The sequence below is a fragment of the Meleagris gallopavo genome, chromosome 3, assembly GCF_000146605.3.
Source record: "Meleagris gallopavo isolate NT-WF06-2002-E0010 breed Aviagen turkey brand Nicholas breeding stock chromosome 3, Turkey_5.1, whole genome shotgun sequence".
Lineage (NCBI taxonomy): Eukaryota > Metazoa > Chordata > Aves > Galliformes > Phasianidae > Meleagris > Meleagris gallopavo.
Window position 1 is genome coordinate 42,033,698 of NC_015013.2, and position 21,291 is coordinate 42,054,988.

The following is a 21,291-nucleotide window of genomic DNA, read 5'->3' on the forward strand; positions in this document are numbered from 1 at the left end:
GTCCGAGGTGCTGAGCCGTGCGGGACCCAGAGCTGTCCGAGGTGCTGAGCCGTGCGGGACTTGCAGCTGTCTGAGGTGCTGAGCAGCGCCGCGCCCGGGCGGCATCATGGTGTTTGCTCCAGGTAAGGGCAGCCGCTTCGGGTGCCTACCCCAGGGAGACCAGCGGGAAGGCCCTGGCCATGCCGGAGAGTCTGCTCCGGGGTATATTGGGTACTAGCTGAACCAGCACTACTGCTGGACAGAGATAGACAGTTTCATAGGGAGGGATTCAGCTGAAGGCTATAAGGGTCACCCCTATGGTTTCCATCAGGGGCAGGAACCTTTCACGTGTAAGGGGCTTTGCACAAAAGAAGGGTCAGGAAGGGGAATGGAGCCTTGCAGTAACTCAGGAGTGAGTGCCCCCAGCACTGGTGGCTGTCAATGAAACAAGCTCTGAATCTCTGGAGTTATTTTACAAAATTCCACCATCACCACTCCCCCCTCTCCCTTACTCCCCTCAAAGTATTAGAATAAAAGAGTACCGAAAGTTTGTTCAGGCCAGTTGTAACTGGAACAAAATTGAAGATTTCAGCAGAATCTCATGTGACACTTCACTCCATAAGGGAGTTTTGCTATATGGTATAAACTATACTACACCAGAAAGAAACTGCAGAGAACCTGCATTGGATGTAATACATTCTGCTTGCAAGTCGGCAATTTGTTGTTTGGAAATGGATGAGAGGCCTAGTAGCTCTCAGATATTATAGTCATGCATAACATTTTCTGTAGTGAAATGACTTGCAATTCGTTTCTTTAAAAATGCATAGCTGTCAGTAAAATAGTAGGTCAATAGAAAAGGGAAAGTGAATGCTGCAACTTGACAATGAAGAATTATTGAAACCTTTGTTTTGCAAGGCTTACAGAAGTTTTGCTTTCCTTTGAAATTTCACATCTCATCTGTGAAGGGGTAAGAATCCAAAGCTTTTACACCCTCATTAAATAAAAAATATTTTGGGGTTCACTTTCCTAACTGAACAACTGAAAGACTAACCTTTTGGGAGATAAATATCCCCCTTCAATAATCAGAAGTTGATTTTGCCTCTTATACTGCCAAGTTGTGGACTAATATATTGCTTTCCCGTAGAGATTGTCCTGAAATTGGGATCAAGTTGTTTATCTCAATAGAACCAGCCCACTGTTTTATGTACTACACCTTTCAGTATTAGTGGCTTTTTTTCTGAGTTCCTTCTATCTGACAGTCTGTCATCACTAACTGAACTCATTTTTTAAATGCACTATGGGACTGGAGTACTGCAGGATGAGATACCTCATAATGTAAACACATTGTTTTTTGTCATCCCCAAAGACTGACAATTATTAAAAAACAGATCTCATTAATAGCTGCATAAATTGTTCTTTTCGCAACCCTAATCCATAAAGAAAAAAAAAATTGTCTTGTATAATCATTCTTCTCAGCCTATTTTTACATAAAGAAAAGCCCTTGGTTTCCTTGCAAATGTCATAATGTACATAGGGTAACTAAATAGGAATTTGTAGAAGAGATGATAAAACAATCAGAGAGGTTTGACAATCTACAGAGCAAGCCTGAGTGGATTGCATTTCTGCTGATCGCTTTTCTTCACTGGCAGTCAGCTTTACCCTGGCATTCTCTCTTGTCTCTGTATGTGTATATTTTAAAAATAAGGGGTTTGTACATCTTTAACATCTTCATAGTAGCTATAGATGTGGCTATATCACATAGGAACTCTATACATTTACTAAGAAGTTGAGTTTCATTTTCTTGTCTTAACTTTCTGATTTTATTGTATTGTGATGAATGACCTGATTTCAATTTCATTTATTTGTTTCTCATGATGTGGGGAGGGGAGGGGGGAAGAGGATGAAATAGAAAAAGATTTGTCTACTTATAAATGGTTGTATATTATATCCTTTAGGCTCAAAATGATAAACATGCTTCAAGAAGGGGAAAAACACAGACACACAAACACACACACGTGCACACAAAGGAAACAAACAAAAAAAAATCTCTTCAAGGAGAAGTTTGTTTAGCTGAAGACAAAGGTAATTATTTGCGTGTCAACAAGATGAGGCTTTGCATTATTGAAGAGCACTGACTTAATGTGTTGTGTTCATGAACTAGTAAATAGAAAAAGCCTATCAAATTAAAACATGTTTTTAAAGGCAAAGACAAGTACCTATTGACAGAATAGGGATTTTACTTTTAATCTTCAACTCTTTTTCCTAGCTCTAACAACCAGCTGCTAAAAAACAACAACAAATCCTACATTAGACCAAAATAAACCAAAACCACGGGCTTCATTATTATTGAAATGGATTTGAAAAAAAATATTATATAAAGATCATTATTTTACTAAAGAAAAATAGACATTCTTGCTCATTCTACCTTGTTCTGACAAGTATGTTGCTGCTTACAGGTGTGCAAAAAGCAACTATTCATATCTGATCTTCCTTCGCACTCAATTTTCACTAACTTTGACTCTTGGCTTAAGTTGCTGTATAGTCTACTGCAGAAAAGAACTGGGAAGAAGACCATTTTTCCTTATATGATTTAATCTGACTGGAACTTCACTGTACTTTGTTGTGGAGGTTAACTTATGGTAGGTTCGTATAGGAAATGAAATGCCAACACTAGGTGTCTGGGAGATCATTCTACCTAGAGGATTCCCACATGATACAGCTGTTTATAATGCTCCTGTTATAATAGGAGATGACCCATGTAATAGAAATGTAGACAAATTATTACTTTGCAATGTTTAGCTTGTTTGCTTTTCCTGAATTTAATTGCTTCAAGCAGAAGTAGACAAGAAAGTTTTACTTATCATCAAATATAAGGATGGAGGTATGCACAGGACTGCAGTATGAAAACATGATAATTCCAGTTTTTGGTTTAGGCCATAAGGAAGTTCTTAAGTGAAAGGTTTTCTTAAGAGACTTCAGAAGATAATACATTCTGAACTTTAAAAATAATTTAAAAAAAAGTCCTATTAGCATACAAAGGATTGATATTTGTAAATAATTTCTACATCTTATTGCAAGGTAATAAATGAAGAGTTATTAAAATATTTCTTTTTTTTCCTAAAGCATCAGGAAAAATCATGAAGAGATGACTTTTTAATGCAGCAAGCAAACTCTATCATTAGTTTGGAAAGAAAAGGTCACTTCCAATATCAGGCCATCTATCCATAACATCAATATCTATCAATCATTTTAAATGTTCCTAATCAACATTATGCTACTTTCTTTTCAAATTATTTACAGGTACTTAAAAAAAAAAATAATAATAACAGTAATAAAAAACAAACCAAAATACAGAAGGTCTTGGGCATACTCCGTGCTTATTCAAGGCCCCAAAACTTTTCATATGGAACATTAAAATAAAAATGGAAAAAAAAGTGGTTTTTTTTTCTGATTCATCTGAACAAGGGGGATACAAAAGATATTTGTCATTCACCCAGGATTTTTTCTAATGCTATTTGGCACATGAATCACTCCAACACTTTTGCCTTAACCTTCTACCCTCTGCGTGTCTGCACTAATAAAGCACAAAGGTTGCCTGCATTTTCAAAACTAGCTCAGAATCTTGTTAAAGGTAAATGCTACCAAATGGGTTTCCTAAGCAACTCTCTCACTAGGACATCACTTAAGAGACTATTTTAGTACCTATTGAGATTTTTACTCTATAATGTAAGACTATAAGATATTACCAAATTAGAATCACATGGCAGGTTATTACTGTTTCACCAAATCAATACTGTACCATGCTATGTTTTGTTAAAAATGAATTTGTACATTTTTTCAGAAAAAAATTTGTTTTGATCTGGATATGTCAAGAAAGATTACAGCATTTATATTGGCAGCTTATCAGAACATTTCTATCCTTTAAGTATCTACTTTGAATTGTGCAATTCCATCCTTCAGTTAATTCTTGTTATTTTTCAGTGTAATTTTGAAGATTTCTTCTTACCTAAATCCAAAAACTCATTGGCTTTTCTCATGAAGGAGGAAGAGGTAGTAAAATCATTTTTTTAATCAATATTTTTGTGTAAAAAAGATGTGTGAAAACACTTGAAGTTTAAAAATATTTAGACATTGCAGAAGTCAGAATGTTCACTACTCGGCACTTCTGCAACAGCAATTCAAACAGCTTTTCAGCTAGCGCAGTCTTCACATTGGCTGAGGAGTGGCTTATATTAAAAGAATTGTTCATAGCTAAGAGTTGGTAATAACAAGTCATACAGTCATTATTAATGTCCTTATAAGCACTGTTTTCCAAAAGCCAAATTGTGAGTGTGCAATGGGAATGAGTTACATTGACCTGTAAAGTTTCTTCCTCCAGACTGTTACTCTTCCATATGAATTGCTCTTAGTTCTCACAGACATAAATAATATGATTCTAACCTTGTAAGCTGTAACAGGATAATGGAAATAAATTAAATACTGTGGAATACAGCAAAGCTTTAGATTTCTCCCTATATTTTCAATCTTATACATTTGGTATTTTATTAAGGACTTAACATATCATGTTTACACATAAGAAGTTAAGCATAAGTTCTTCACAAGCAATGTATGAAGTAATTTCTTTATAGGCCTTCTGAAATTATCTGAGAGGTTAGCCATTTGCAGTTATGTTCTTTCCCTAATATTTTGCAAGAATAAGAATAAGATTTTATTACTACTATTATTATTTGCAAGAATAAGATTTATTATTTTTTAAGGAGTTGCAATTGGAGCAGAATCTTCATTGATGTTAACAGAAATGAGAAGATGACCTGAATAGCCATAAAATTCCTATGGAATGCCTTGCCAGGGAAGTCAATGCAGGTGAGCTCTGTGTTGCAGTCACCTGACCCAGCAAATGCTTGTAGTCATGTTGTCAGAAGATGCTGTCTTCTTTCTTAAAGACAGTCTGAAATTTTCTGCCTGAAGAAGTAAGTTGAGCTATGCAGATATTTCTGTAAGGCAAGTGTAATCTCCTGTGGATTACTTTCATTTGCTTCACTTTGTAGTATGCATATTTGAAATAATGACAGTATTTTCTTACTTTGATCAGGGAATCAACTTACCATTTATCAGTATGAAGGTCGTGCATATCCATTACTACATTTGTTAAATAATCAGATTAACCTTACCTTCTGTCTTGAAGTAAGCTTTCCCTTTAGAGGGGAAAATACTTCTCTGGGAAGTTTGATCCAAGAGAGGAAAACAGCATTCCAATTGCATTCTGTTTCTTGCAGCATGTATATATAGAGACACTGTCAGATTACAGCTGTGAAAATGCACCTCTTTGAAGGCTCACTCTAAATTTATATAATCTTTTATACACTTCGTCTTGTAACTTTGCATATACACATACATATATATATTTATATATATATATATGTATTTTTTCAGATTCATATATATATATATATTCATATATATATGTATTTTTTCACAATTTCTAATGACCTTAATATACAGCTTTCAAACTCTGTTCATATTCTGAAATAAGCAGGAAACTTTTCCTATACAGTTATTACAGCTTGCAGAATGTTATAACTGATTTGCTGGCTTTTGACAAATTACACAGCCTCTTCCTTATTTTCTTTACATTAAAAACAAAAAACAAAAACAAAAACCATACAGAGTGAGATATTGCAAATTTTGATTAAGCTATACAGAGCTGAAGACCAAAAACTGTGTGGCACTGCAGAAATATGAACACAACAGCTAACAGTGGGGCATGGCACCTTTGAAAACTTTCAGCCATGCTACATAGTGATGGATAGCAAAAGTTTTTTTAACACCTAGGAAAGGTAGGTGGGGGATTCAGTGAGGCTCTGTGTGAGCCCACGAATATTTTTTGGTACAGAATTAGAAGGCCTAAATGTTATATCACTTTCTGTGCCTAAAATTTTCTTTTTGACTAGTAACCTCTGAGCACCTAAGCAACAAAAAATAGAAGTTTAATGGCACACGATTTCTAACTGTATCTGTAACATTAGACTTCTCCTTCCCATGAAGAAGCACAGCATTTGATGCAGAGATGTTTCTTACTTCCTATTTGAAGTGTGTCTCCTAAAAGAAATAGCAAAATTGTGCAGATTAAGATTTTTTATATTTTTTTTAATTTTAGAGAAGCTGGTCCCACATATTTTTTTAGAAAGTATCTTATTTTAAGTACACTGAGCTCTATCTTAGTAGTAGAAAAATTAAAGAACCCTCATCAGTTAATGTTGACCTGTAATGTTAGTTCAAGAAATTTTTATTCTAACAACAAAATCTGAGTATCATGCTAATAGATTTATGTATGGCAGAATATTCAGTGACTACTACTTTGAACTGCATCCAGTCTTCAAAGCTGTGAACAGGTAGTCCTTAAACAATGAGACCATTGCTATGCATGAAAATACTGAGTAAATGTATAAACTGAAGTTTATAATCTGTTTTAGTTAATCTTATTAAAGTACAGCAATAAATCTTATAAAACTTGTTGAAAAATTCTTAAGAATAGCTTAAATATCTGTAGATCTCAACAACTTCTTAATCTGAAAAATGTTGAAAGCTTCATATTGGCTGGCATATTTCAAGTATTATGGAATAACTCACCAGGGACTTATAAAAAATAATATTGATATATAAAACCAAACCAAAAATTATGGTTCTTACATCTATGCCTTTCTCCAAAAGAGGAAAGCACAGTGGACAAAAAATTATGAAAAGGTGATATGGATATAAAGTATTACTTTGGAGATATTTTTATGTCCTTAGAGAAAGTCTATCTGCATTTCTGCTCTTTCCCTTTCCATCATTCTTTGATTTGTGTTCAAAGCAAAGCTGTTCCTATTTCATTTTTATGCTTTCTTTTTTATCCAAAGTAGTCTGTGTTGGCCTTTCCCCTAACTTCCTCTTCCATAGTGGTTGCACAGCAGTAGTCAAGGACTGAGGTTAGGACAGGAAACGTAACTGAACTATAACTTTTCTGGTGAAAGCGAGGGAGGTTAAAAATCTGGTAGTCCTACATGAAAGCATTCCTGATATCTTAGAATATAGAATGGCTTGGGTTGGAAAGGACCTCAAGGATCAACAAGCTCCAAGCCTTTGTCACAGGCAGGGCCACCACCTTCTGTCTAATCTACTAACTGTCTAATACTAGACCTTCAGTTTACTTCCTCCTTCCTCAAGTAATCAGGGCAACTGAGTGCCTTTAGAAACCTGTCAGTTATCATTTAGAAACTCATAGAGCTCCATTTTGAGGCATGAGTAATGGTACTGGACAGAACTAATTTTAATACAGTGAAGAATGCATATGTTGGGTTTTTTTCCCTTTGTTTTTTTTCTTCTTTCTTTTTTCTCTTTCTTTTTTCTCTCTTCTGCTTTATGTTTTCCCCCCCTTAATGCTTCAGTCTAGGACCTTTTCATGAGATCTGAACTGGCATCATTACTGATATTGCTATAAATTGGATCTCTAATCCTTAAAGGCGCATGCATAAGGTTGGTTTTGAGCACATGTTTGAAAGTTTATAGCTCTGGTTAACTGATGTGTTCATTCATTTGGGATGTAATTAATATGACTTATCAATGTTTCCTGATTATGGATGATGTGCAGCCTCATCTTTTATATCCCTTTTGCTAATTATGGATTCCAGTGCTGAAAACCTAGCACGAACCAATTAAGCAGTGCAGAGAAGGAGATTTTTAATCATTGTGATTTGCAGGTTATAAAATATTCCCCAGTAGATTCTCACCTGTAATTTCCATTCTGTGACTAGGAAAACTGAGAGATATGCCACTGCCTAAAGCCAATGGGAGGTTAAAAAACAGATTTGAACTCTTCTTTGCAGTAGAAGACCAATGTTGATGCAATGATGCAAGACCAATGTAATTAATTATTACCACATGTACACTTTATGTTATTTACAAACTTGCCAGAATCTTCACTTTTTTTGTGAGAATTACAGTTTATAAACAAAAATTAGCTGATGTCCTGTAACTTTTCTGATAAATATATACTTGACCCTATGATAAAATTTTATCATCATGGTCTTGCTTATATGTACTTCCATTCCAATTTAAATGTCACCTGTACTGTTGGTTTGTTTGTAAAACTATCAGTAGTATTTTCCAATGGAATTGAAGTAGATTTACCAGAGAGTGATATTTTTATTGGGTTGTTATTATTTTTATTAATCACGGGGGGAAAAAAAATTGAATATTGCAGTGCTGCAGAAAAAAATTATAATGGTTAACTATTCCAAACCAAAGTAATATATTCTTAAAACAAATGGTAATGTTTCTAGTTAAGAGATGTATTTACATAATCTTTTGCAAAACACTGCTAATTTTTGCTTCATATCTCTTTCAAATTGAGAAATTTTGTATAAATCAAACTTGTAGCTAATAGGAATATGTTTTGGGTAACTGAATTCTAAATTGTTCTGATGCTTGCTTAGAGAAATATGGTTTCACTGTATTTAAAAGTGGTTGAACTCAAAGCTGTTTCAAAAAAAAAAATCCTTTTTTTCTAGGAGAACAGCTTTAGAGGTATTCACTTGCTAGAATTAAACTACATTTGTTATTTCTGTGAAGCAGAACTTAAACTTTTAACCTCTGATGCATGGCCCTTGGGATTCACAGAACCTGATGGAAGAGTTAAGTTGTTCTCTTCAAATGCAGATTTGTATTGTGTCTCAAGGCCAAATGAGACCTAACCTGCAGGAAGATACGAGATGCATATGTGTCACAAGTTTTGAGAAAAATGGGTTTGAATTAAAGGCATTATTTTTGTTATAGGAAAAACAATAAACATGCTTAAAAAGCAAAAAAGATAACTGAGAGATAGTAGAAATTTGTTGGGATTACAGAGGTAGGATGTTGATATATGGTCATTCATGCTCACATGTGACTAATGCCTTCTCAAAAAGTATGGGATAAATTATTGGTAGCCTATGCTTTTCAAGAGTCTGAAGTTCTTTCCTACCACAGCTCATTCACAATTTTGCCCCTGCTCTAATTCCATGTGAAAAATTTTACTTCTGTTTCCTTTTAAAATATTGATACTTCATCCACCTTGTTCCCCCACAGTTTATTGCCATAATCTGTTGATCTGGGATGGATTTATATCTTTGCAAGAACAGGGTCTGTGGTTGCATAGCTTCATGACAGTATCCCCAACAGTTCTATGAAAATATATGGTGGATAACTTTTTGAACTGCTGATTCACATAAATGATGTGTTGCTAAGTATTATTTAGTAAGAATGTTTATAAATCTTATTAAATTTAATAAGCAGTAAACTGAAAGGGAGAAGGCACAAGAGACTGCTTTGATCTCAGGCTGGAAAGGAAGCAAATCTTGGTGCTCTGAAGAACGTAAAGTGAGTAAATGAAAAAAAGGTCCATGTGCAACCAGATGGAAGTTCTTCAAGACTTAATCTGTGTTCATCACTTTTTCTCTATAGTTACTGATTTCAATGTTTACATTTCTAGGTATATTCCACAGTCTAGAAACATCAGAGTATAAGATCTCCTACACAAGGTATTCTTGGACTTAAACTAATACTCATTCTAGGAATTTAAATGGGTATTTTGAACTTGCTTTAAATGTGTTTATTTGTTCAGGGGTTTGTGTGTGTGTGTGTTGTTGTTGTTTTTTTAATTTTTCTAAACTGCTAGAAATTTTTTCTTCATGAAGCTTCAGAAGAGTCAAGGAAATTTTTAGATACTAGTATATGGCACTAATTTTACATGAAAGTAAAATATGTGACTGATTCCCAAAGCCACTCTAAGACTTTGAAGTTTTGCACATCTTTTAAATTGTATTTTCAATTGCAGAACCAAAGTGGAGTTTGCAGTATAACTGCAGTATAACTGCAGAGAATGACTAGAAAAGGTTTTCTGACATGAAGGGGATTTTTCATCTTGATGTGGCCCTTAGACAAAGGAAACTTGTAAGCAGAATGCTATTTCTGCTGTAATGTAATGTTTTACCAGCAAATAGTTCAACTGAAATTTTGTCATGGAATTTTTATTAAAATTATTCTTCCAATCTTAAAAAAATAATAAAACTTAGCTGTATCTTATTAACACTTGATTAGACAAATACCAAATGCTTAGACAGCAGGGGAGATATCTGTATTTTACCTTATTGGTAATGGAATTAGTATGTGATCCTTACAATGCCTTATTAATTCTATAGGCACTCAAAGTTCTGCCTTTATTCGTGTCCACAACAGTCTGTATCTTAACAAACTGGAGCAGTTTGATAGACATTTTCCAGCTCAGTCCCTTTGGGATACTTGCATGAGTCATTGCTGTTTTCCTTAGTCAGTCTCTCTCTTCTAAGTGCAGAATATCAATAAAGAAGTGACCTTCTCAGAAAACAGCTTTGTGCTGACTGTTTCCTTTGAAATGAATAGCTGGAAGAAAGAGGGAATAATGGGAACAGCCTTCTAGACACTGCTGTTTACTCCTTCAGGAAGTGAAAAAGTTGAGTTTTATGGCAGCCTCACCAGATGGAGTCACAAAATCACAGAATGGTTGAGGTTGGAAATGACTTGTGGAGGTCATCTGATCCCCTTCAAACAGGCCACCCAGAGCAGGGTGCCCAAGCCCACGTCTCGGCAGCTTTTGATGATCTCTGTGGGAGAAAATTTCACAGCCTCTCTGGACAGCCTTTGCTAGTCACTTGCAGAGCATGGAAGTGCTTCCTGGTGTTCAGAGTGAGCCTCCTGTGTGCCAATTTGTGTCCACTGCCTCTTGTTCTGTCACTGGGCACCACTGGAAAGAGCATGACTCCATCCTATTTTCACTCTCTAGGTGTTTATAGACATTTTTGAGATCCTGCTGAGCCTCCTCCAGGCAGACAGTTCCAGCTTTCAGCCTCTCAACTTTCTCCTTAAGAGAAGCACCAGTCCTTCATCATCTTTTTGGCCCTTTGCTGGACTCAATCCTATGTGTTTATGTCTCTATTGCATGAGGAAGGGTGAGGCAGAACTGGATACAATACCCCAGAAGTGGTCTCACCAGTGCTGAGGAGAAGGGAAGGATCTCCTACTTTCACGTGCTGGAAACAAGAAGGCAGCCAAACCCACATCTCTCAGGTGAATTACTGCTGAATTTTCCTATCTTCAGCTTTATTAAGCCATTCACTATCTGATGAGGGATAAGAGGAAAAAGTGAAGAAATTTCTGTTTTTGTAATCCTCTTGAAGAGGAGTCCTTTTACAGCAACTTCAATACCTGAAAATCTTAGGGCTTCACAAATTGCGAAAGATTCTTTATCTGAGTTAGGTCAAAATAACCTAGTTTCACAAATGGATTGGAAGATGATCCTTTTGAAAGTACCCTACAGCTCTGGCATTTAAAAAAAAAGTTAAAATTTTGACTGTCTTTAGCCAGAAGATGATATTAACTAAGATTGAAAGCTTAAGCCATACAAGAAAAGTTAAGGTAAGGTCAGAAAAAAACAACCAAACAAATATCCACATGTATTTATCTTCATTTATCAGCCATGATTGGAAACAAAAATACAAAGAAAGCCCTATTCTAGATTTAAAGAAAAAAAATGTGTCACTAGAAATCTTCTTGAGCAGAGCCACTGTTCTGAGAGGCAGCTGGGATTTCAGACCTTACTTCCCATTGTTTTCCAGTTCAAAGTATGGGCTTCTCTTCATGCCCAACACCCTCTCAATTTCCACTTTGCTTAATGTGTAGTGTAGATGTCCTACTTGTTGTATCCACAATCCTATCTTTTACCTTGAAATTTCTAATTCCTTCTAATAAACAACAGCATCCCTCCATCCAGACCTCTACATAAAATAGTATCAAGAATGAAGAGGATAGAGGAAGACTGAGAAAGGCAGATATCCTCTTAATTAAGACTTAGTAGCACCATGAAGGAATTTAGGGTGTGGTAGCCACAAGGACAGGACTATGTGACACAGTGACCATAAATTTTAGAGTAGTTTTTAAGCAGAATGGGCATAATAAGTGGATAGTGTTTTGTATTGTAAAGGTTCTGTCTGACAATGTCTTCCTATATTTTGTTGAAAACACACACCAAACTAATTTCTTGTTCCTCTGGGCCAGCTGTGACAGGCACTACAGTCCAAGAGGAACTAGGTGTCCATATGTGACTGACTAACATGTATGGATCTTGGCTGTCAGTCCAGCTCCTACACATGGTAATCACTCTATAGGGTCAAACCTCTGCACTGTGTCTGATATCCAACTCAAAGGGTGAAAGGAGAAGAGGAAAGAAAAGGAGAAAAGAAAAGCTCATGCTATGACTAGACAATTTGTCTAGTAGGACGCTGTGAGAGACAGCATCAAAAGCCTTACTGAAATCTAGAAATATTACATCCACTGACTGGATTATCATATCATATAAGGTCAAATTACTAAGGCAGGATTTTGACTACATGAACCCATGTTGACTATGCATGATAATGGCTTTGTTCTTTAAATGCCTTTCTATAACATCCAGGATAATCTCTATAATTTTTCCAAGTACTGTTGGTAGATTAACAGGTCTGTAGTTTTCTGTGTCTTCTCTCATGCCCTTATTTTCTGACTGCTAATTTCAAATGTAGTTGGTCGCATAAACTCTCAGTGGCCCCATTACTTATAACACCCAGCATCTTTGACTTTCTTCATAACCAAGGCCATTTAGGTTTTTTGTTGTTGTTGTTTGTTGTTTTTTTTTTTTTACCTGGGCTACTATCATCCTAAGTATGTTATATTGATGGAAAGTTGTTACATGTTTGATTGTGCTTCTTTATTTCCTTTCTATCTAACTACCAGAAGTAGTTCAGAGGTTTCTATCTGCTTTGTTTATTTTCCTGGCACACACCAACACTGTCTAACAAGCAGATGTAATCAAGGTCTCACTTAAACGAGTTGTATTTAAATGTCAGCTTTGCTCCATGACAAATAACTGAAAAACACGGGTAACCATACTAATATTTATTTATGTATACATATAATTCAGATTTTTTACATTAAGAAGAATAAAATAAATCATGAAGTGCTTCAAAAGAAAGAAAAATCAGTAATTTACAGCAACAACATGATCGCAGACAGTATGCTTTTAAAAACAAAATCTGATTTTTTTTGGTCATGGGGGTTGGTCACATTTCATATACCCTTGTACCCCAATCCAGCATACTCATTTGTATTTACAGATTCACTCACATTGAGAATTTCATATTTATCCACACTTTTGGTAATATATCTTCCGAACACTGAGTTGGCTGATACTTTTCAGCCCAGCAAGACTAGTTCATTGTGTAGTAATGTGAGTTCATACTTGAGCAGTAGAGCAGCGTTCGTACATTACTGTTAAATAGAATCATAGAATCACAAGGTTGAAAAAGACCAACAAGATCATCTAGTTCAACCGTCCTCCTATCACCATTACTATTACCATTATTACCCACTAAGTTACTAAAGATAATAATCTTGATACAGTTGCATGTTGTTTTAAAATTTCATATATTTTATTTCAATAGAAAAAAACATGCTTACATTTTTACTTTTAGCCAAAGATCGTATAATATGTATATCATAGATATAAAAAAAAGTGTATTTTTGAACTTCTTTCAAAGAAATTTTGGAGATAATGAATTGTTTAGTTCTTACAGAATAAGGCTTAATTATTTTGCTGTTGGTTGGTTTGGTCTCACAAATCTTTGTAGTGTCTTCCATAAGATAAACTGGTGATTTTACTTTACTTTTTGTTTCTATCTGAAATTTTCTTCCAACTGTTTCTTAAGGAACAGTATGTCTAACAACTCCAAATGTGGACCTCTTATGAGAGCATCTAAGCCTTTAAAATCAAATCTAGTAATGCAATTAAGCACCTATCCTAAGCATTTCCATTAGCAAGTGTGTTTTCCTAAATTCCTGTAGGTAAACATTGACTATTTTACAGCATTCCTTGTTGTCCTACCAAGTCATCTTTTCTGCTAGGAAACAAAGTAGTCTCTAATCTCATTTCCACACTAGTGGTCACAGAACATTACTTTTTCCTTCAGGTTTTAGCATCTTGGTGAAACAAGAAACTATCACATAAAAAGTGTATGTTTTTTTTAGGTTGCTGTTGGTAGTGGAGTTTTGTTTATTTGTTTTTCTACTTTAACTGTAGCAATCTGAGCATTTCTTAATGTTTTTCAAATGCTTTTGAAAATGTAGCTAAGAATTAATGAACTTACACTTAAGAAAATGTTTGCATTTAAGCCAATTGGAATTCAATGGGTAAAGGCTTTTAATTTTAAGTAAATAGAAACCTTAATGAAAAATTTTCCTTTTATGGTCATGAAGAAAAATGCATCAGAATTGCAAAATGAAGTCAAAATCCCCATAGAGAAGCTCACATCTAATCAAAAAGGATATGATTCAGAGATAGATGAGGAAAAAAAACACTCTCATGCTGCAAAATAGAACGGTACTTGTTTCAGCTGTGAAGATACAGCTGTCCTGGGGCTGGGAAGTGGGTAGCTGAGGTCTATGACTCAGTCTCCCTCTTCATTCAGATAATCCTGAGCATGCAGCAGGCATTTTGCACCCTACTACAGCACCTTCTGTGGTTCTCTATGTTGTAAGCTGTTCCCAAGTACTCCTATCTCCCACCCTCCTTACCCCCTTCTCTATTTCACAGAGTAGACACAAATGCTTAAATCACCTTGTTTGTTTGTTGTTTGGTTCTGACAGGTGAGAAACCAGGACCAGAGCAAGACGAGGTTAAGCTGCAGAATGCCAGCAAGCAGATAGTGCAGACTGCTATCCTCCAAGCTGTGCAGCAAGTTTCTCGGGAGAACCAACAAAAGGAGAAGCGAACAAACAGCAGCATGAGCTTCCAGCTAGAAAGAGGAAAGTTAACCAAGAAGCATGAAAAAAGTAAAGGAGCAGCTCGTTTGTATTGATCCTCCCGTCTGCCGTGATTTCAGCTTTCTCTTTAGTATCAGCTGTACTGCTAGCGCCATGTTACTGTTGTGAAGCAAACCAAAGTATAATCAACACCTAGACATAGAGTAAAGCTGCAATAGTCCTCGGCTGAAAAATATTAAGTGCATTAGATGACTAACTCCATATTTATGCAGTGCCTCATAAAAGAAACAATAACCATAGTTGTAAAGGTAGTTTCAAGCACAAGGTCTTATGGTATGGACGTATTTTCCAAAGCTTGTTGTCAGTGCACTTCCCTGTCAGTTCTACGTGCAATGTTGCTGCCAGGCCAGCTGGCCAGACTCTGTCTTACCGGGTTCACTGAAGCTGTCTTCACAGAAGAAACAGTTTACTATTGAGTGTAGCAGAATGCTCTCAGGCTGCTTTGAGATATGAGATTGTCATTTGTTTTGATTAGCCATGGATTAACCATGGATGTGTAAAATGGATGTGGAGAGTTTCAAGAACCATTCTCTTTTTTTTTCATCCTGGAAAAAGAAAAGCATCCACTATGACTTTGCAGCAACTATGATCTATGACTGTGATCATAGATGTGTGATCTTTGTCTCTTTTTGTAAGAAGTTAAAATAAGTACTGAAGTTTTGGTCCACCTATTTGAAGTACCTTCTGAACTTCTGTACAAAAATCACTTGTGCCTCAACCACTCCTTTTAATTTTCTTGATGTTGAAAGAAGAGAAACAGATGTGCTGATATGGAGTTGCTAGCTAGTTTTGAAAGTTTGCTGTGACTTGATTTACAGAAATGAATACTGAAGTGGCTTCACGAAAAAAGATTTTGACTTTATTAATATTTGAAGGATGGAAATAAACTGTGTCTGAATTCTCTCATGGTAGAGGTTTCTCATCTGCTGGGCATAAAGTGACTTTAGATATTTGCAATTGTCACATAGATTGACCTAAGATAGCGCTGCTTTAAGCTGGGTAATGCAGAACTTATCCTTTAACTACTCTATATAGCAGAAGAAATCCATTATATTTCTGAAAATACACATTAAATAAATGTATCTTTGACTTTTATGCTCCCTTACTGTAATGACGATTGCACTATTCCACAGCTTAAATGAATAATAGTTATTTCATTCTGGAAATGGCTTGCAGCTCTACTTCATCTGAATTCTTGTAGTAATATACCTAGAAATATATTAGAAGCAGATACAAAGAATCTGCAAAGTAAGATACAAACTTTCATAATTGCTTTTCTACTCAGCAAGATGTGTCTCATCTCATAGTGACTTTCTGATTTAAGTAATTGGCTATTACTTACTACGTTCTACTACCTGTGTTAATCAATTTTCTCATGGCTAGGGGCTTAGTCACAAATAGCCACATACTGTAATATTAAGCCTCCTAAATTTGCTTGTGTAGTGGAAATGCTAAGTCACAGCTTGAACCAGTGACTGAGCACCTGGTGGGAAGGCAGAGCCAACCCAGGGGGAGCTCAGGTGCATGCAATGTCCCTGAGTGAAAAGAAGGGGTGGAACCAGGATCCACCTCTTCCCAGACCTCATTTAGGGGTTGGTGGTGGGAGTGGGGGTATCACTTGCTGGAGATTTTTACATACCTGAAGCCTTCTAAGAGTAAGCAGATTCTTTTCTTTGTGTCCATAGCTGGTGTGTTTGAGCTTATCTCATCTGCTATAGCCTAGGAAATTGCTACTATGCTATCATTGTTCTGTTTTCCATTGTATTGGTATCACAGCTTGTGTTGTTTGGTTGTTTCTTTTAACAGCACTGAGTTATACCAGAAAATGCTCTAGCTCACTCTTCATTTCATTTAAAAATGCAAAGATAAATTCAATGTGAAGTTGTTAAAAATTGAAACTGATCTATATTGCAAGTACACAGTTAGTTTGTTTTTCTAGGCTCTGGCTGGATTTCTTAGCCAAGCAAGCTTTGAAAGAAGGAAATACTTGGTCTTGAAGCAAGCGTGTATTTGTTGTAATAGTCATATTTTTACTATTAGCTTTTTTATCAACTGTTCTTCAGTTAGGAAATAACTCTTTTCTTGAATGCTTATTGTGTCTTTGCTTTCTGAGAGCCTAAGAAAGCTGTCTGTGAGTCAAGGTTCAATTCTGAGGCTAAGGAGCAGGCAAGAGGAGTGGATGAGGGAAAAAAAAGCCTCCTGAGGAGGCTCTGTGATGCTGGTGTTTGCCTACAGTAATGTAAGAGGGAGAACTACAGGACAACAAAAATACAACTTATTTAGGATTATTCTACTTTATTTTTTTTTCCACAGAAACTTGCAGGGCGTGTATTTTTATATCTTTCTGGTACTTGCACCTTTCGTAGTCTGGAAACTTAGATGTCCATATCTTCTTAATCTCTATGTTATGCAAATAAGTACTTCAAAATAACAGTGGATATAGGCTTTTTGCTGTTACTTCATATGAACCTATTCTACCCTCCTTCCACTGTGGTCTTCTGTATTATCTCTTTACTCTCCTAGCCCTTTTAGACACACTGTTACTCAACCAGTACCTTGTGCCCTTCATTTCAGTGCTGTCATAAGTCTAACATCATGGAGAAAGAAGAATGACAGGAAGCCTCACAGAGCTGTGAGGTGGTTTGATAGGAGACTATTCAAGAAAAACAAATACTCTTGCATAAATAGTGTTGTTTTCCTTGAGACCCAAATAATGCGTTTCCTATCTATACTATATGTCTCTAAGTTAAGGCATGCATTTAGTATCTTCTATCTGTTGACAAAGGATGTTCTGCACACAATTTGCATCTGATATACGTAGTTGAGATCTATACTGCATGTGAGGAAAGCGAGTAATTTTAGTAAATTCATGGGAAGATCATATTTCTGGGAGAAAAACACAGACTATAAATTATTATAGATGTGATGCAGATTGGATTACAAATAAAGAAACTTCAACACCTTACGTGACTCTGGTTCCTCGTCAAAGAAAGAGAAAAAATGTTTAGATTATGTAGGAAGTCTTTCAAGAAAAGCAGTATTGGGAGGTTTGTGGTACTGAAAGAGTTATCCACCACAATAATTTCTATATTAAAAATGCAAGACAATCAGAATGGTACCTAAACATATTTAAAACAAATTCAACAAATTTTAGCACTGTCAATAAGTAGAAGGATGCACGAATATGAAAGTAGAATTACTGCGTCTCTTCTCACGATGTAGAATCAGGCATCTGCATCTATCCTGCTGCTGCACTTGCATTATTTTCTTTTAGGTTGATTATCATAGTTTCATTACTGTGCTTGTGTTCTTTGTAATGTAATCAGGCACTGTTCATAAAGCACCAGTACGCAAATGAAGATTTGCATGGACGCAGCAAAATGTTGTAAGAGATTACTAGATAGCACTGTTCATAAAGTTGGTGGCTTTGGGCAGTTACACTGAAAATCCTTACTATAAAATGGAAAACACAGTGTAACTTGGAAACTGACATTTTCATTTGAACATTTTAGAAAAATAAAAGCACACTGTGGTAACATTATCACTAAGAACTGGAAAATCTTGAATGTATAATCAACAGTAAATGATGCATCTAAAAACTTTAATTAAAGTCTCTAATGTTATAATCGGGTTTTTTTTTGGGGGGGGAAGGGGCAGAAAGGAGGGAGGGGGAGCAGTATTCTTATGCACGTCTGACTGTAATGTATCTACAAGAATAAGAATACAAAAATATCAGTGTAGCTGTTCTTAATGTGACTACCATGAAATATGCTGTGCTTGTCTTTACATGAGTGGTAATGTCAAGTGCAGGAGTTAATGAGTCATTACCAAAGGCGTTTTCTGACGGTGCTTAATCTAAATTTCAGAAAAGGGAATGGGGAAATAAAATATATTCTTGAAAGAACATAGCATTCACCCTTTTTCACTTGCTTACTGTTTTGGGGCTGAGAAAAAAATGAAATCAGTAAAGATCTATATATTGGTATAGCCTAATTTCTCTCAGTTGGTTCCTGCAAAACATTAATTAAATTGTTATAAGTGTATCTAGAAGTGAAGAGGAAAACTGAGCTATTGATAATGTCTTTCTTCCAGTCACCAGAGTAAGGAGCAGACTTACTTGTTTCCAATGGGTTGGTTTCTCATGGCTGGCTCTTTGAGGCCCCATCAGATAAGTGCTGAAAGAACTTTGTGCCTTGTTTTAAGTTTTCCAGAACAAAGGGCTTCTCTGTGACCTATTGGTTTTGAATTTGGACTGTATTCCATTCCAAGGGAGTAAAAGAGAGGTCTCTCTTTCTCTACTTCTGTAACTACTTTCATGAAACCTTCTGGACCTCAATGTGTATGGGCTTCTAAAAACACCTACATCTCTGCCAGATTTAGTCAATTTTCTTCCTTCCACAGAAGGATGGATGAGCACACATCAGCTATGCCCGAGTTCTCTGGGGAACACCAAGAAGTAGATGGATGTGTAAATGCATTTGCTTCTAAGCTGTTCTTTTCTGCTCAGACTCTTTGTTCAATTAACATAGGCAGCTTATCTTTTTTTATTAATGTTTCCTCCAGTGGCTTGCTACTTGGTTTTTATATGAGCTTGCAAGCTTTAACATTAAAACAACAATAGTTCACTTCTAGTGACTCTGTGAAAATGTGTATTCCACCGTGATGTGGCTTTCATGTTGTATTTTGTTTTTTTCTTTCACTAAAGGTACATAGCAGTAATAAGTAATGTCCTAGAGGAAAGTAAGCTGTGGGCTTTTTTGTTTGTTTTTCCTCCATAGACTATAGCAGAAGGCAACAGAGTTCAGATCATCATGAATCATTTACATATGTGGTGAAAATAGCTGGCTGTAGATCTTGCATGAGAGCTAATTTTCTCTCTGTACAAGCTGGAGGCAGAAACCACCTAACTTGATTCTAAAAACATTGAAGTAAGATGCTCCTAGTAGTTTTAAGCAAAATGATCTATGAGTGCTTTCAGAGTCTAAATCCATTTAGGATCATCAGCTAGTGAAGTCTCTAATTGCATACTTTGTGATCTGAGATGGAAGATGAACATTACTGTTTTGTTCTGAAGACTTAAATGCTACTTCCTTGCACCTGTTGAAGATTTTAAACGGCATCCTTTGGCAGAGTGAACCATTTGCTACTGCCCTTGGGAGTCAATAGCTACTATTCTTTGCATTTATGTGCGTAAAAGCATTCCAGAAGATTAAGCCCCAGTCTCCATTGCCAGAGTAGTTGTCCTTGCCATACATTTATAATTTCTTAGTAAACATATCTCTTACTAATGCTGTTTTCCTTCATTTCTTTCACATAGGACAGCTCATTTTGAAAAGCCTCAGATATGAGATGAACGATCTGCTTCCAGAACAAGGAAAGTGAATATAATAAATCTTATTTGCTTCATTGGAGGGATATTGACTCTTTCCCACAGCTTATTGTACAAGTTTATTTCCAAGGAGAACTGTGTTAGCCAGTGCATCCTTAGCTTCTTGGTGATATACTCACAGGATACTCATCTTTAGTACTTCTGGGGAAAAACTATTCCTGGGGAACAGTTTGCCCTGACTTATGAGAGTTGACCAGGTCTATGTCACCTTTATTTGATTTCCCACATACTCCATCAATGAGCATTAGGTGGGAACAGGGAGTCTCTTTGGCTGAAAGCTGCAGGCAGCAACAGAGGCTGCAGTGTCTGGGAAAGTGGCCTTCTCAATGCAAGTTGACCCTGCAGCTCTTTTCTTGACCTTGTACATTTCTTTATTTCTGTATTTTCATCTCCAGGAAAAAAAAAGTCAAAGGAATCTACAAAAGAGATGTTCTTGAGAGGATCCAGTGCATTCCTGCAACAATTTCAAATTTAAATGAATCACCACAGCATTGTTTTCCCCTCTGGTGACTGTGTGAAAGAACGATACTGGTGTTTCCTCAGCAAATAAAACAATGGGACCTAGTTGAGGTCTCTGTTTCCTCTAAAAGATACCAAATTTTATCTTCTGTTTGCTAAAGCTGATTTCGAAGATCAGTGCCCGCACCAGGTGACGGATGGCTCATCATCACCCTCAGAGGAGCTGTCTAGATGAGAACAGGTAGGGATCCAGGCTCCAATGAGCAGATCTCTGCAGAGAGCACTGGCCTTCTACCTGCCCAGAAAGGTTCTTGCACTGAGCTGAGCAGCTAAGCAACTCCCTCTTTGTCTGCTGTTGTAGTGGTTGATTGGTTTGTTTTTAGCAAAAAGCCCCTGGGTGTTCCTTAGTCACTGTCAGGTAGGAAATAAAACACAATAGCAAGCGAGTCAGGAATTCAGACCAGCCTTCAGCATATATATATATATGCGTGTATATGTATATAGATAGATAGATAGAGATATAGATAAAAAATATATATATACTTTTTTTTTTTTTT

At 36.1% G+C, this 21,291-nt stretch overlaps 1 protein-coding gene across 2 annotated transcripts; it reads left to right on the plus strand.

The window, feature by feature from the left end:
- The first annotated feature begins 6 nt into the window (after positions 1-6).
- On the plus strand, positions 7-18,491 carry AKAIN1 (A-kinase anchor inhibitor 1). Of its 2 annotated transcripts, XM_031552816.1 has the most exons (3): positions 7,352-9,536; positions 10,982-11,100; positions 14,710-18,491. In XM_031552816.1, exons 1-3 carry the CDS (start codon positions 9,472-9,474, stop codon positions 14,919-14,921), a joined length of 396 nt encoding a protein of 131 aa, XP_031408676.1. In that variant the 5' UTR covers positions 7,352-9,471; the 3' UTR covers positions 14,922-18,491. The 2 variants fall into 2 exon arrangements, with proteins under 2 accessions (XP_010707033.1, XP_031408676.1); XM_010708731.2 differs by lacking the exons at positions 7,352-9,536; positions 10,982-11,100 and adding an exon at positions 7-122.
- Positions 18,492-21,291: the final 2,800 nt, after the last annotated feature.

Coding starts and splice junctions, on each gene's coding strand:
- AKAIN1 (XM_031552816.1), top strand. CDS start 9,472: ATGTTTACATTTCTAGGTATATTCCACAGTCTAGAAACATCAGAGTAT. Junction 9,537..10,981: donor TATAAGATCTCCTACACAAG/GTATTCTTGGAC, acceptor TGCATGAGGAAG/GGTGAGGCAGAACTGGATAC. Junction 11,101..14,709: donor GCCAAACCCACATCTCTCAG/GTGAATTACTGC, acceptor TGGTTCTGACAG/GTGAGAAACCAGGACCAGAG.